This window comes from Neoarius graeffei, chromosome 26, assembly GCF_027579695.1.
Source record: "Neoarius graeffei isolate fNeoGra1 chromosome 26, fNeoGra1.pri, whole genome shotgun sequence".
NCBI classification, from domain to species: Eukaryota; Metazoa; Chordata; class Actinopteri; order Siluriformes; family Ariidae; genus Neoarius; species Neoarius graeffei.
Window position 1 is genome coordinate 52,689,978 of NC_083594.1, and position 10,799 is coordinate 52,700,776.

Sequence of the window (10,799 nt, forward strand, 5' to 3'; positions counted from 1 at the left end):
CTGGAGGAGAGACTCAAGTGCCAATTTAGATCGTCAGACGTGACTGCGGCCTCGACAGCTGATTTTGTTTTAATGCTCATACTTTGATGTACTGTGGTTTAAAAAAAATAAAATGACATTACATAACTGTTTTTTGTGTGAATTTTTGTCATCTGAACATATTTATTCATGTTTTTTTTTCCTGTTTTATTTTATTTTGATGTGACTTGTGCAGCAGATTAATGTCAAACAAATGAACTTGAACATGAATCAGAAAGAAGAGGAAAATGTCCTTGATTCAGCAATTCAAATAGTTATCCTTCTGAGATGTCAAGGTTTATGATGCTTTATACCACCATGTGGCCTATTGATTTCATGATTCTGATTTCATATCTTCTGACCAAACAGCAGCTCTGATCGTCGTGCAGCTGCAAGTCACAGGTTTATATTAACACACTCGTTCTCTGGTTATCATTTTTGATAGTAACAGCTCAGTCAGAGGGATTTACACAGCAGGTGCTTGACTTAAATGTTATTTTGCAAAGAAATTGATCTGGTGAAACTTCGTTAGATGTTTTATTCATAATTTATGGAAGAAGTCTCCAGTGTCAGTGCTAAGGTTTAGAGGTAAAGTTGCACCTCTAAGTTTGCGGACATCTTCAGCGGTTTCTCCGTCACATGACAAGCTGCAGGTTTTTTTCCTGAAAGAGTGGAAAAGTGAGGTTGGTGAAAGAACTAACTTTACATCAACTTACAATCAATTCACATCATTCAATGTAACTATAAATGGATTAAAAATAAGTGTTTCATTAATTAAAAAAATTAGTCATTTGGCATATTGCTGTGGTATAATGCTCGGATCAAACTCTACAATCCAGTATTTTTGTCTCTGATGATCAGATTAGTGTCATAAATTCTTGCCCTGTCTTGATCGGGAGGCTGGCAACACTACAAGTTTGACCCCAACCAATTGTTGTTCACATCCTTGCACGTCAGCGGGGAGGCGGGTCAAGAAACTGTCAGTTATGTCACCAGAAGGAACGTCAAGGAACACGTCACAGTAGTCATCAAGCTCGGTGAGAACACATGAAGAATTCTGACATGGTAAACTTTTCGTCTACCAACGTGCAACATCACTGTTCTTCGCCAATATCGCATGACAAGACCTGTTCGTCATTCCTGGTGTTCATATTTGGGTCTGATGCTGGAAATTTGTCAACCAACAAAATGGTAGATTAGATTAGATAGAACTTTATTGATCCCTTTGGGAGGGTTCCCTCAGGGAAATTAAGATTCCAGCAGCATCATTACTGGATAAACAGAGAATAGGAAATAGAGGAAAAAACTTATAGATAAATTAAATTAAGTATTTACATATACAAATATAAAAAGAATAAGATATGGGGAAGAGAGGAAGGGGCCAGCAGGAGAGATATTGCACATTATATTGCACATTGTCCAGTATTGTTTGTCAGGCTAGGCTACTGCTCCTTCCCGTCCTCCTGTTACCCCTCCTCCCCCCCAGAGAGGAGTTGTACAGTCTGATGGCGTGAGGGACAAAGGAGTTTTTGAGTCTGTTCGTCCTGCACTTGGGAAGAAGCATTCTGTCACTGAACAGGCTCCTCTGGTTGCTGATGACGGTGTGCAGAGGGTGACTGGCATCGTCTATGATGTTCAGTATTTTGGCCATAGTCCTCTGCCACCGTCACCAGAGTCCAGCTTCATGCCGGCCCACATGATCAGTTTGTCCAGCCTGGATGTGTCCTCCTTGGATGTGCTGCCCCCCCCCCCCCCCCCCCAGCACACCACGGTGTAAAACAGGACACTGGCGACCACAGACTGATAGAACATCCACAGGAGTTTCTTGCAGATGTTAGACTGCAGCCTCCTAAGGAAGTATAGCCTGCTCTGTCCCTGTGGGGTGGCACGGTCGCCTCACAGCAAGAAGGTTCTGAGTTCAAACCCAGCGGCCGGCGAGGGCCTTTCTGTGTGGAGTTTGCATGTTCTCCTCGTGTCTGCGTGGGTTTCCTTCGGGTGCTCCGTTTTCCCCCACAGTCCAAAGACGTGGTTAGGTTAATACGGGACGGCCTTGGGCTGAGGTGCCCTTGAGCGAGGCACCGAACTCCCAACTGCTCCCTGGGCGCTGTTAGCATGGCTGCCCACTGCTCTGGGTGTGTGTGTGTGTTCATTGCTCACGTGTGTTCACTGCATCAGATGGATTAAATGCAGAGAGGAAACTTCACAGGTGTGTGATGAATAAAGTTCTGCTTTCTTTCTTCCTGTATAAGTGATTGGTGTTGCAAGTCCAAATGGTGTCATCGGGCTGAAGTTGTGTTGTCTGATCCTGGAATAAGAGGACACTTTTTAGGACATGCTGTTTGAGGAAAATAAGCACCACCCTACACCATTGTAGATTGTTTTTGTCAAACAGCGTGCTTCCAATTCAAGGATTTGTTGATGATGTAAGGTTATGAACAATCTTATTTCAGAAGTACACTGGATATTCGACACTCCGAGTTCATATGTGAAGACAAAAATGAAAGAACAAAAGATAAATTGATTGATAAACTTGTGGAGAGGGTGTGGTTTTGAACATACAGAAAGGGTATAGTGTATGCATATAGCGCGTAATCAACGATTACAGATTCAATGATTGTGTCTCAAACATTGCCACATGTTTCTGTCTGCCCCAGCGAGTCAACAAAAAGAATAAAAGATGATGATGGTGTTCAATAATACACGTGTTTGTTTTTTAACTCACCCGCATAGGGACTTTACGTTTGAATTATATTATTTGAGTTGAGTGTAAATGTCACTTCCGGTTTCCGGTGCTTATTGCTGTTGTGAGTCGCTTTAATTTCTGAAGTTTATTATTATTTTGCTAATTATTGTGACTGAAATGTTTTAGAGCCAGGATTCGGGTTAGTATAGATGGAAAGGTTCATTTAAAGAGTTTAATGTTTGTGTAAAATCATGATTAGTTTATTCGGAGGGGACATCAGCAAGGGTCTTGAAAATGTCCCTGTTTGTATTGAAAGAGACGTGAGTGAAGACAGTTTGCCCAACTTCCAGGTATATTCTTGTCTTATTTGTGTGTTAAATATGTTTTTTAACTTCACGAGTTTTTATTTGATTTCATTTTGCATGTCTTCCTGTGTTTGAGCTTTCTCTCTGCTACACTTTCTCGTTATGACCACTAGATGGCGGCATAGACTCGGACTCAGACCCCAAGACAGTGTTTTCCTTTTCTGACTATTTATTTCCACTTGTGTATGATTTGTATTTAAAAAAAAAAAAGTTTAAGCACCCGTACTTCCGATGCTGTGGTGTCTAATTTAAATCCATAAACATGTTAAAATCACCCCGTTGTTGTCACTGACACTGAAAGTAGTAGGCAGAACGACTCGAATGTTTTCAGATGATGGTTATTTTCTGCTTCCTTCTGGATAACAGTCATAAATATTATAACTTCTTGTTTGTTAATTTTATCTTGCACTTATTTTTAACGGTGTGTTTGTGTGTGCACTTCAGTATGCTCCAGAGAACGTTCAGGGCGTGGGCTGTGATGTTGACCCGAGTGAAGTGACCCTGCCAGGCTGCTCGTGTTGCTCGCCATCCTGCGTGCAGCCCAGCTGCCCGTGCCTGCGTTTTGGCCTGGCGTACACCGAGGGAGGTTTCCTGGAGCAGCGAGAGGAGTCGGGTGCCTCTTACAGCCAACCCGTGTTTGAATGTAACGCGCTGTGTGCGTGTGGAGAGTCCTGCCAGTCCCGCGTTGTCCAGAACGGCCTGCAAACCCGCCTCTGTGTTTTCCGAACCGAGAACCGTGGCTGGGGGGTCGTGACCCTGGAATCCATCAAACGTGGCAGTTTTGTGTGCGAGTACGCTGGGGAAGTGATCGGGTTTGAGGAGGCACAGCAGAGGCAACTGTCCCAGAGTCCTGAGGATATGAATTACATCATTGCCGTGCAGGAGCACGGTGGTTCGCAGAGGGTAGGTGTGACGTTTGTGGACCCGGTCGCCGTGGGCAACGTGGGCCGCTTTCTGAACCACTCGTGTTGGCCAAACTTGACCATGGTGCCTGTGCGCGTGCACTCAGTGGTGCCCAGACTGGCCCTGTTCTCCAGCCGGGACATCGAGTCGGGCGAGGAACTCACCTTCGATTACTCAGGAGGACGCGCACAGAGAACTGACGTTTCTGGTCCAGGAGATCTCCAGAGGAAAGTGTGTCTCTGTGGTGCGCAGAACTGCATTGGCTTTTTGCCTTTAGACATTTCAGTCCTGCACTGAGAATACAGCCGAGAAATGATTCTGAAGCTTATTTCGAGTTTATAATGCGACATTAACACCACGTGGGTCGTCGTGACGTACACACACACATACAGTATTGCAGCATTATCTGTTTCCTGACAGCACGTCTTAAAGAGACAGTAATTATGAAATGACAGCTCAGAGAGTCGGTACTTGGAGCTGCCTCTGTTCCAAGACACGGAAAATTGATGTTTCTATAGAAATGCACACAATTATCCTTTCCTGATGGTGGTACAGGGGGTCGCGCTGACACCTCACAGTCCCTGGTTCGAGCCGAAGCTCAGCGCACTGTCTGTATGGATGGTCTCGTGTTCTCCCCGTGACTGTGTGGACATCCGTCAGATTTATTATTTGGTCAGTCATAGAAAATGATAAGGAACGTTTCATCGACGTGCACTGTATTAAATCCTGACATTACACTCGTTAATGGCTTTAATTGTCGGAGCTGCGACTATTCTGTGGTCATTAGTCATGTTGATATAAAACATGAACTTGCACTGTAAAGGTAGCAATTTCAGAAAATTCCCAAGTGGTAATTTAGCTTTTGGGAAAATTCTGAATTCCAAACTTGTTCCCAGATTGCTTACTTAGCTTTTGGAAAAATTCGGAGTCTCCAAATTGGCAGTTTAAGATTGAGACAATTTTGAATTCCCAACTTCTTTCCGCACGAGTAGTTTAGATTTCAGGAAATTCTGAGTTCCCAAACTGGTAATTTTGATTTCAGTAAATTCAGAACATTCTGGTATTTTAACAGTTGGAGCTTTTTTACAACTCAGAAGGTCATAAATCCAATAATTCCATGTGATACCAAATAGCAATTCTCAACAAGACAAAAAAATCTTCTACTTCAAAATGGCCACCTCAGTAACATTATAGTATTGAGCTCCATGGTGAAGTTTTGTTTGTGATTTGAGATCAGTCCATCACATCGTGTCCTTGTGTGTGTGACGTCACTGAGCTGAATCTGGTTAGACACAGTACGTAAAGTTTATCCCTCAGTGTAACTGGCTAACTCGCTTGTCTACTTTCTTGAACCACTTATTCCATTCCGCTTATGTTCTGTGTCGTAAACACCGGTCCAGGTTTCCTTCCTGACTGTCTACATCCATCTTTTGAGCAAGTTTCAGAACCATCGCCTTCCCCTTTAACAGAACTTTCCATCGGAGCCAAAGCTCAGGGGAAATAAGCAATTAAAAAGAGCCTCTGGGTGTTTGGATATAGTAACAGCACTCTCTCCCCAGCGCCACACGAAGGAGGGGGCCAGAGCGACCCACTTCAGAGTCGTCATTCTTAAATCCCGTCTCCTGTCTCTCCTCCACGTCTCTGCCCCACTTCTCGCCAAGGACCCGCTTTCATCTCAACAGCGATATTAATATTCTCATCTGGGTTAATTAGCCCAGAGACCCGAGATGCAGAGCAGGGCTCCAGAAACGAGACCAGAACACGAGGCATGTCGGCGTGAGAGCTGATCCGCTCTGTGTGCATGTGGAGGGTAAATAATCCACGGTAACGTCCAGTATGTTAATCACAACTCTGCAGCGTTTTCTCCCAGATTTAACTCCTCTCGCAGGTTAACCATTTCAACGCTCAACTCATTATTCAGTGAATTATTCTGAAGCATGTGATTTAATCTGGATCCACAAGTTAATCCTAAAGTCCTCGGATAAAATAAATGACTATAATTTCCCCGTTACTCCAAATGTCAGTCAGCCAAAACATGTTTGCAGTCTTTATTTCTTTAGATCAGCACTCGAGAGATGAGTTTAATAGAGCAAGAATTTACAGAGGTCTGTCATGCAAACCCAGTTCTGCCCAAATCTTCTTGTGTTTGGATGTGTAAATGTTTCAAATCCCATTTGAAGATCTCTCAATCTCACTTTTCAATAAACAATTCTGTAACCTAACAGCGACGGGTCAGGATTACGTTTAAGAGATTTAAGTTCTGGTTGTTGAATTTGATTTTATTCATATTTTCTTCACTTTTAGCAAGCAATATACACTGTCACAAAGCAGTTGCAGAAATCTGGACGTAGATTTAAATCCCTCATGAGCAAGTCAGAGGCGACACGAGGAAGAACCAAGACTCAAAAGGCAACCCATCCTCTTTTGGGTTGTCCAAGATGGTCGCCTCGCTTCTGTAACATCACAATATTCAGCTACAGCGAAGGGTTTTTTCTCTACGTCCTAAACCGCAGATCAGAAAGATCTGGGTTTGGTTCGAGGCAGAGGATTACACAAAACGTTTTGGCTTGGACAGACCTCCATGACTTTTTGGAGTTTAAATTCAACACCAGTCATGTATTGGTTAATTTGATGTAAAGGAGGATTTTTTTTTTTTTTTTTTTGCCAGATTATTCCTTGAATCGAGTGGAGCAGAGAGACTCTTCCTTTGTATCAGGTAAATTAGAGGATATCAGCACCCTGGTTAGACATCGTTATGAGATCATCTTGATTGTGATGATCATATAGCCCTGTATGAATCAGGGGTGCCATAACTTCTGGATTGATTCGACTGTTTTGGTTTATTCTGCACATATTCGCTCATGAGTGCCTGCATTAGGCCTGTCATTTTTTAAAGCTGTCCAACTGTGATTTGTCACCAAGATCTTTTCTCTTCCTCTGTGGTTGCTGTGATTGGAGTTTTATGAACGCGTTTTTCCCCAGAAGCTTTTGTTAACGCCATTATAAGCAGTGTTTATTAACCGTGCTTCTCTTCTTCTCTGCTGTCTGTTAAACCGCTTCCTTAGAAAATGAGTGCATGGTCTGAGCCCAGCCCGTGAGGGCCTTTCAGTCTCCCAAAAGTGATTTTCATAAAGGATTTAGTTCAGTGTGGCTGCAGGGTCATGAGCTGCAGCTCCGGTCTGAATTGTTGTGAAAATAGTTTTTTTTTTTGTTTCACTGCTGTTCTGTAACTTCCTGACAGGTTACAATGCACCCAAGAAAGCTGCTTTTAGTGTGGATTATCAGTGGTGGTTCCTCTTCAGTGCATGAGGAACCGTGAAACTGACTTGCCTGTGATCGACCATCTGAAATTTGACTTCTGTCTCATGACTCATTCCACTGAGTGAGTAAGCAAGTCTCCCAAGTCTCTATGGCAACAGAACGTGCGATATCGATTGGACGGCAAGTGTGGGCAGTGTTTCAGAGCAATCGTTGGCCGGTGAAAGCAGAAATCCTGCACTGCTGATGGAGCGACCTTCAGATGCCCTCAGAGTCAGAGCTGGCATCGTCACAATTCGATTTTAGCCAAAGTGACTTATGAGGCTTGATGCGTCCTGTCTGTCAGGGAGCAGGCTAGGGTCTCGGCATGAGGGTCATGACCTGAACAGTCTTAAGATTCCATTTCACAAGATAGAATCTCATACATCAGCATGTTGGAAGGTGCCTTAAAGGGAAGTGTGCAGATGCAGTGCAGTCTACATGCTGAACTTGCTTCTGGATTTTCACTGAAAAACAGAAGCAAAAGGTAAAGTCGAGTGCAGGAATGTTCAGCTTCAGACGTTCAATTATTGGATGATCTTTGCATGTTAATTAAAGAACAGGACATCAAAACTTTTTTTTTTTTTTTATCCGTTTCTAATTACATTACATTGCATTTAGCAGACGCTCTTTTCCAGAGTGACGTACAACGAGTACAAAAGTCAGGTACACAAAGCGCTGAACTTCTAGACACTAAAGTTCTAGTGCCAGCTGAACAAGTTGACAGCAATACCAAGTGTAATATTCTGTTGAAGTAGCAATACTCAAACAGCCAAGGAAACAAACCAACTCTCTCTCATATACGGGTCCGTCTCAGAAACTGCTCTCTCATTTGGGACATTATGGTCAAAAAATAAATTTTCTAATTTTACTTTTTTTTTTTTTGCATTTGCCTAACACTCAATGTTTCTTTTGTCATGTTTAATAAGAATAAAGATAGTATCTTGCTTTATCTGGCCTCCACTTTGGAATTTTTTTTATTACAATTCAAATGCTTTTGTAAAATTGATTTCCATATAAAATAACTTCATCATGAAGAATTAAAGCCCCTCCTTCACCGATGAGTGAAAATATTGAATAAATTTCCTCTTTTTGATTGCTTGGGTTAAAAATGCCAAGTTATGATGACCGAATTGATTATTCGCTTAAATATGAATAATATGATACATTTTGGGTATTTGATACAGCAAAATAGGACACAATGGAAAAATCAAGAACACACCGGAAAGATGAGAATAACGGCGGTGGTAAAAGAACAGCGACTGTACCGGCTGAAGGTCGCGCGGGTCTCTGCTGCGGCGAGTGAGCAACGGGACATCACTACCGCACCGGACGGAGCGCGAGGCGGGGGCGGGGCAAAATGACTGGCCGTAGATTCTATCAAAAGTTCGATCTAAATTGACCATGGTTGCAAAATATTGGCCAAAAATACGCAAACACTACGAAATATGAAAGTAAGATGAAAAAGAAAGAAACATTCTATTGCCTTATACTGCAAGACTAAAACAAAATCAAACTGTCAAAACTCACCTTTTCAGCGATAACGTCCGAACAGATCACTCGCGTAACAGAGAGACCGCAAATGGAAGCACGATCAACTTCTAACTGCTGGAGTGGAAAATTCCATTCTACACATGCAAATTGTTAATGTGTGTCCTTCCCCGCACACAAATAACACGCTACGGTAAAAAATAGACCACAACTCATTTTATAGCTCAGAAATTCATACATCATAACATATTCTGTAAGAAACATATTCTATACCAAACTTTCAGCTTTCGTTTTAAAAAACAAAATTGCAGATTTATAACTAAATTTTTATATGGCATAGTGATTTTGAAAAGTTACTACTTTTGGTGAGGTAGTGACCTTGACCCTGAGGCTTTCCGTTTGGATCAAAAACACACCATCGTATTGGTTTTGCGGAAAATGGAGTTACAACGGTGATGAACTATTTTGCATGATGTTTTATTACGGTTATGATTATTCTGTGAGCGCACCAATCCTTAGGTGTGTAAAGTTACAACTTAAAATACAATCAGTGATAACTGTAGACTTTTCAGTGGACTACAACCTTTTTTAAGGGAACGCGATGTAGTCAACCATTTATCATGTCCCAGATCAAGCCGCCATCTTTCCACAAATTTGCAGAATTTTTGCCAAATTCTGAATAGAGTATTCACACCAAAGATTTAGTTTTATCTGTATTATTTCTTTCATCATTTTATTTCAAATTAAAACCAACATCACCATTCAAAACCATATGGTTTGAGTATATTTGTATATTTAGTGGGGCACCCCCACAGTACCCAGTTTCTGAGACAGACCCATATATATATATATATATATATATATATATATATATATATATATATATATATATATATATATATAATATATCTGTGTGTGTTTTATAAAAAGTACAACTAAATGGAGAACTCAAAACGGTTAACCCCAGGCTAGACAGTACACAGCCTAGGTTGGTCTTGACCAAAACGCAGTCACACAGTGGGCAGGGAAGAAGGGGAGAGGTGCAGCCTGAAGAGGTGAATCTTCAGTCTGTGCTTGAAGGTGCTCAGGGAGTCGGCAGCTCTGACCTCAATGGGAAGGTCATTCCACCGACGGGGACAGGACAGACAGCAGTCTTGAGTGGGTGGGGCCAGGCGACCAGTAGTAGAGGAGTTTAGGGGCAAATCAGACTCTGGCGGTATGCTAGCCCTGACCCATTGAGAGCCTGGTAAGCTAGCACTAACGTCTTACATTTGATGCGAGCTGTGATAGGTAGCCAGTGCAGGTCGGCAAGCAGAGGGGTGACATGGGAAGAACGAGGGAGGTTGTAGACCAGGCGAGCTGCAGCTTTCTGGATGAGCTGCAGGGGTCTGATGGCAGAAGCTGGAAGGCCAGCAAGGAGAGGGTTGCAGTAGTCCAAGCGGGAGAAGATCAGCGCTTGGATCAGGAGGTGAATAGAGTAGGTGGTAAGAAAAGGGCGGATCCTTTGGACGCTGTAGATGAGGAATCTACACGTCCGGGTCACTGCAGCAATGTTCACTGAGGAGGAGAGTTTGTTGTTGGACACGACCCTGAGGTTCTTCGCACTGGGTGAGGGAGACCTGGAGATGTCCCCCAAGGAGATGACAATGTCCAGAGGTGGAAAGGATGGGATAGTTACAATTAATGCCAATAAAACAAGTTAGTTCTTCTTCTCTCACATTACAGCAGCTATAAACAGTCATTCCCTCACCAGCATCTCTCTTGAATTTAATCAGAATGCAGCTCGTCATGTCACCAAAATAACACAGACATCCTGAAGATGTTGGGAAACTTAAAAGTTCGAAATTTACCTTTGAAGGTTAATAAGCATCGATGCTGGAGACGCTTTCCACAAATGTTAAAGAAACATGTTCTTACGGAGTTCACCACATCAACAATTACACATTTTAATGTGAGGGTATTGTGTATAAATCGTAATATTACGATTAAAATAAGTGTTTTTTTATAGATAAGTGTCAAATACCGAGATACTAAATGTGTTA

General features: G+C 42.4%; 2 protein-coding genes across 2 annotated transcripts in view; both read left to right on the top strand.

Annotated features, from left to right (window-relative positions):
• brk1 (BRICK1 subunit of SCAR/WAVE actin nucleating complex) overlaps positions 1-126 on the top strand; it is a 4,298-nt gene extending 4,172 nt beyond the window's left edge. Inside the window, exon 3 of the mRNA XM_060909926.1 lies at positions 1-126. This exon is cut by the window's left edge and continues 726 nt beyond it. The gene's annotated coding sequence lies outside the window, so the exon portion shown is untranslated.
• Positions 127-2,831: 2,705 nt separating this feature from the next.
• Positions 2,832-8,218, top strand: setmar (SET domain and mariner transposase fusion gene). Its single transcript, XM_060910606.1, has 2 exons — positions 2,832-3,051; positions 3,511-8,218. The coding sequence occupies exons 1-2, from the start codon at positions 2,953-2,955 to the stop codon at positions 4,264-4,266; spliced, it is 855 nt and encodes a 284-aa protein (XP_060766589.1). The 5' UTR covers positions 2,832-2,952; the 3' UTR covers positions 4,267-8,218.
• The last annotated feature ends 2,581 nt before the right edge of the window (positions 8,219-10,799 follow it).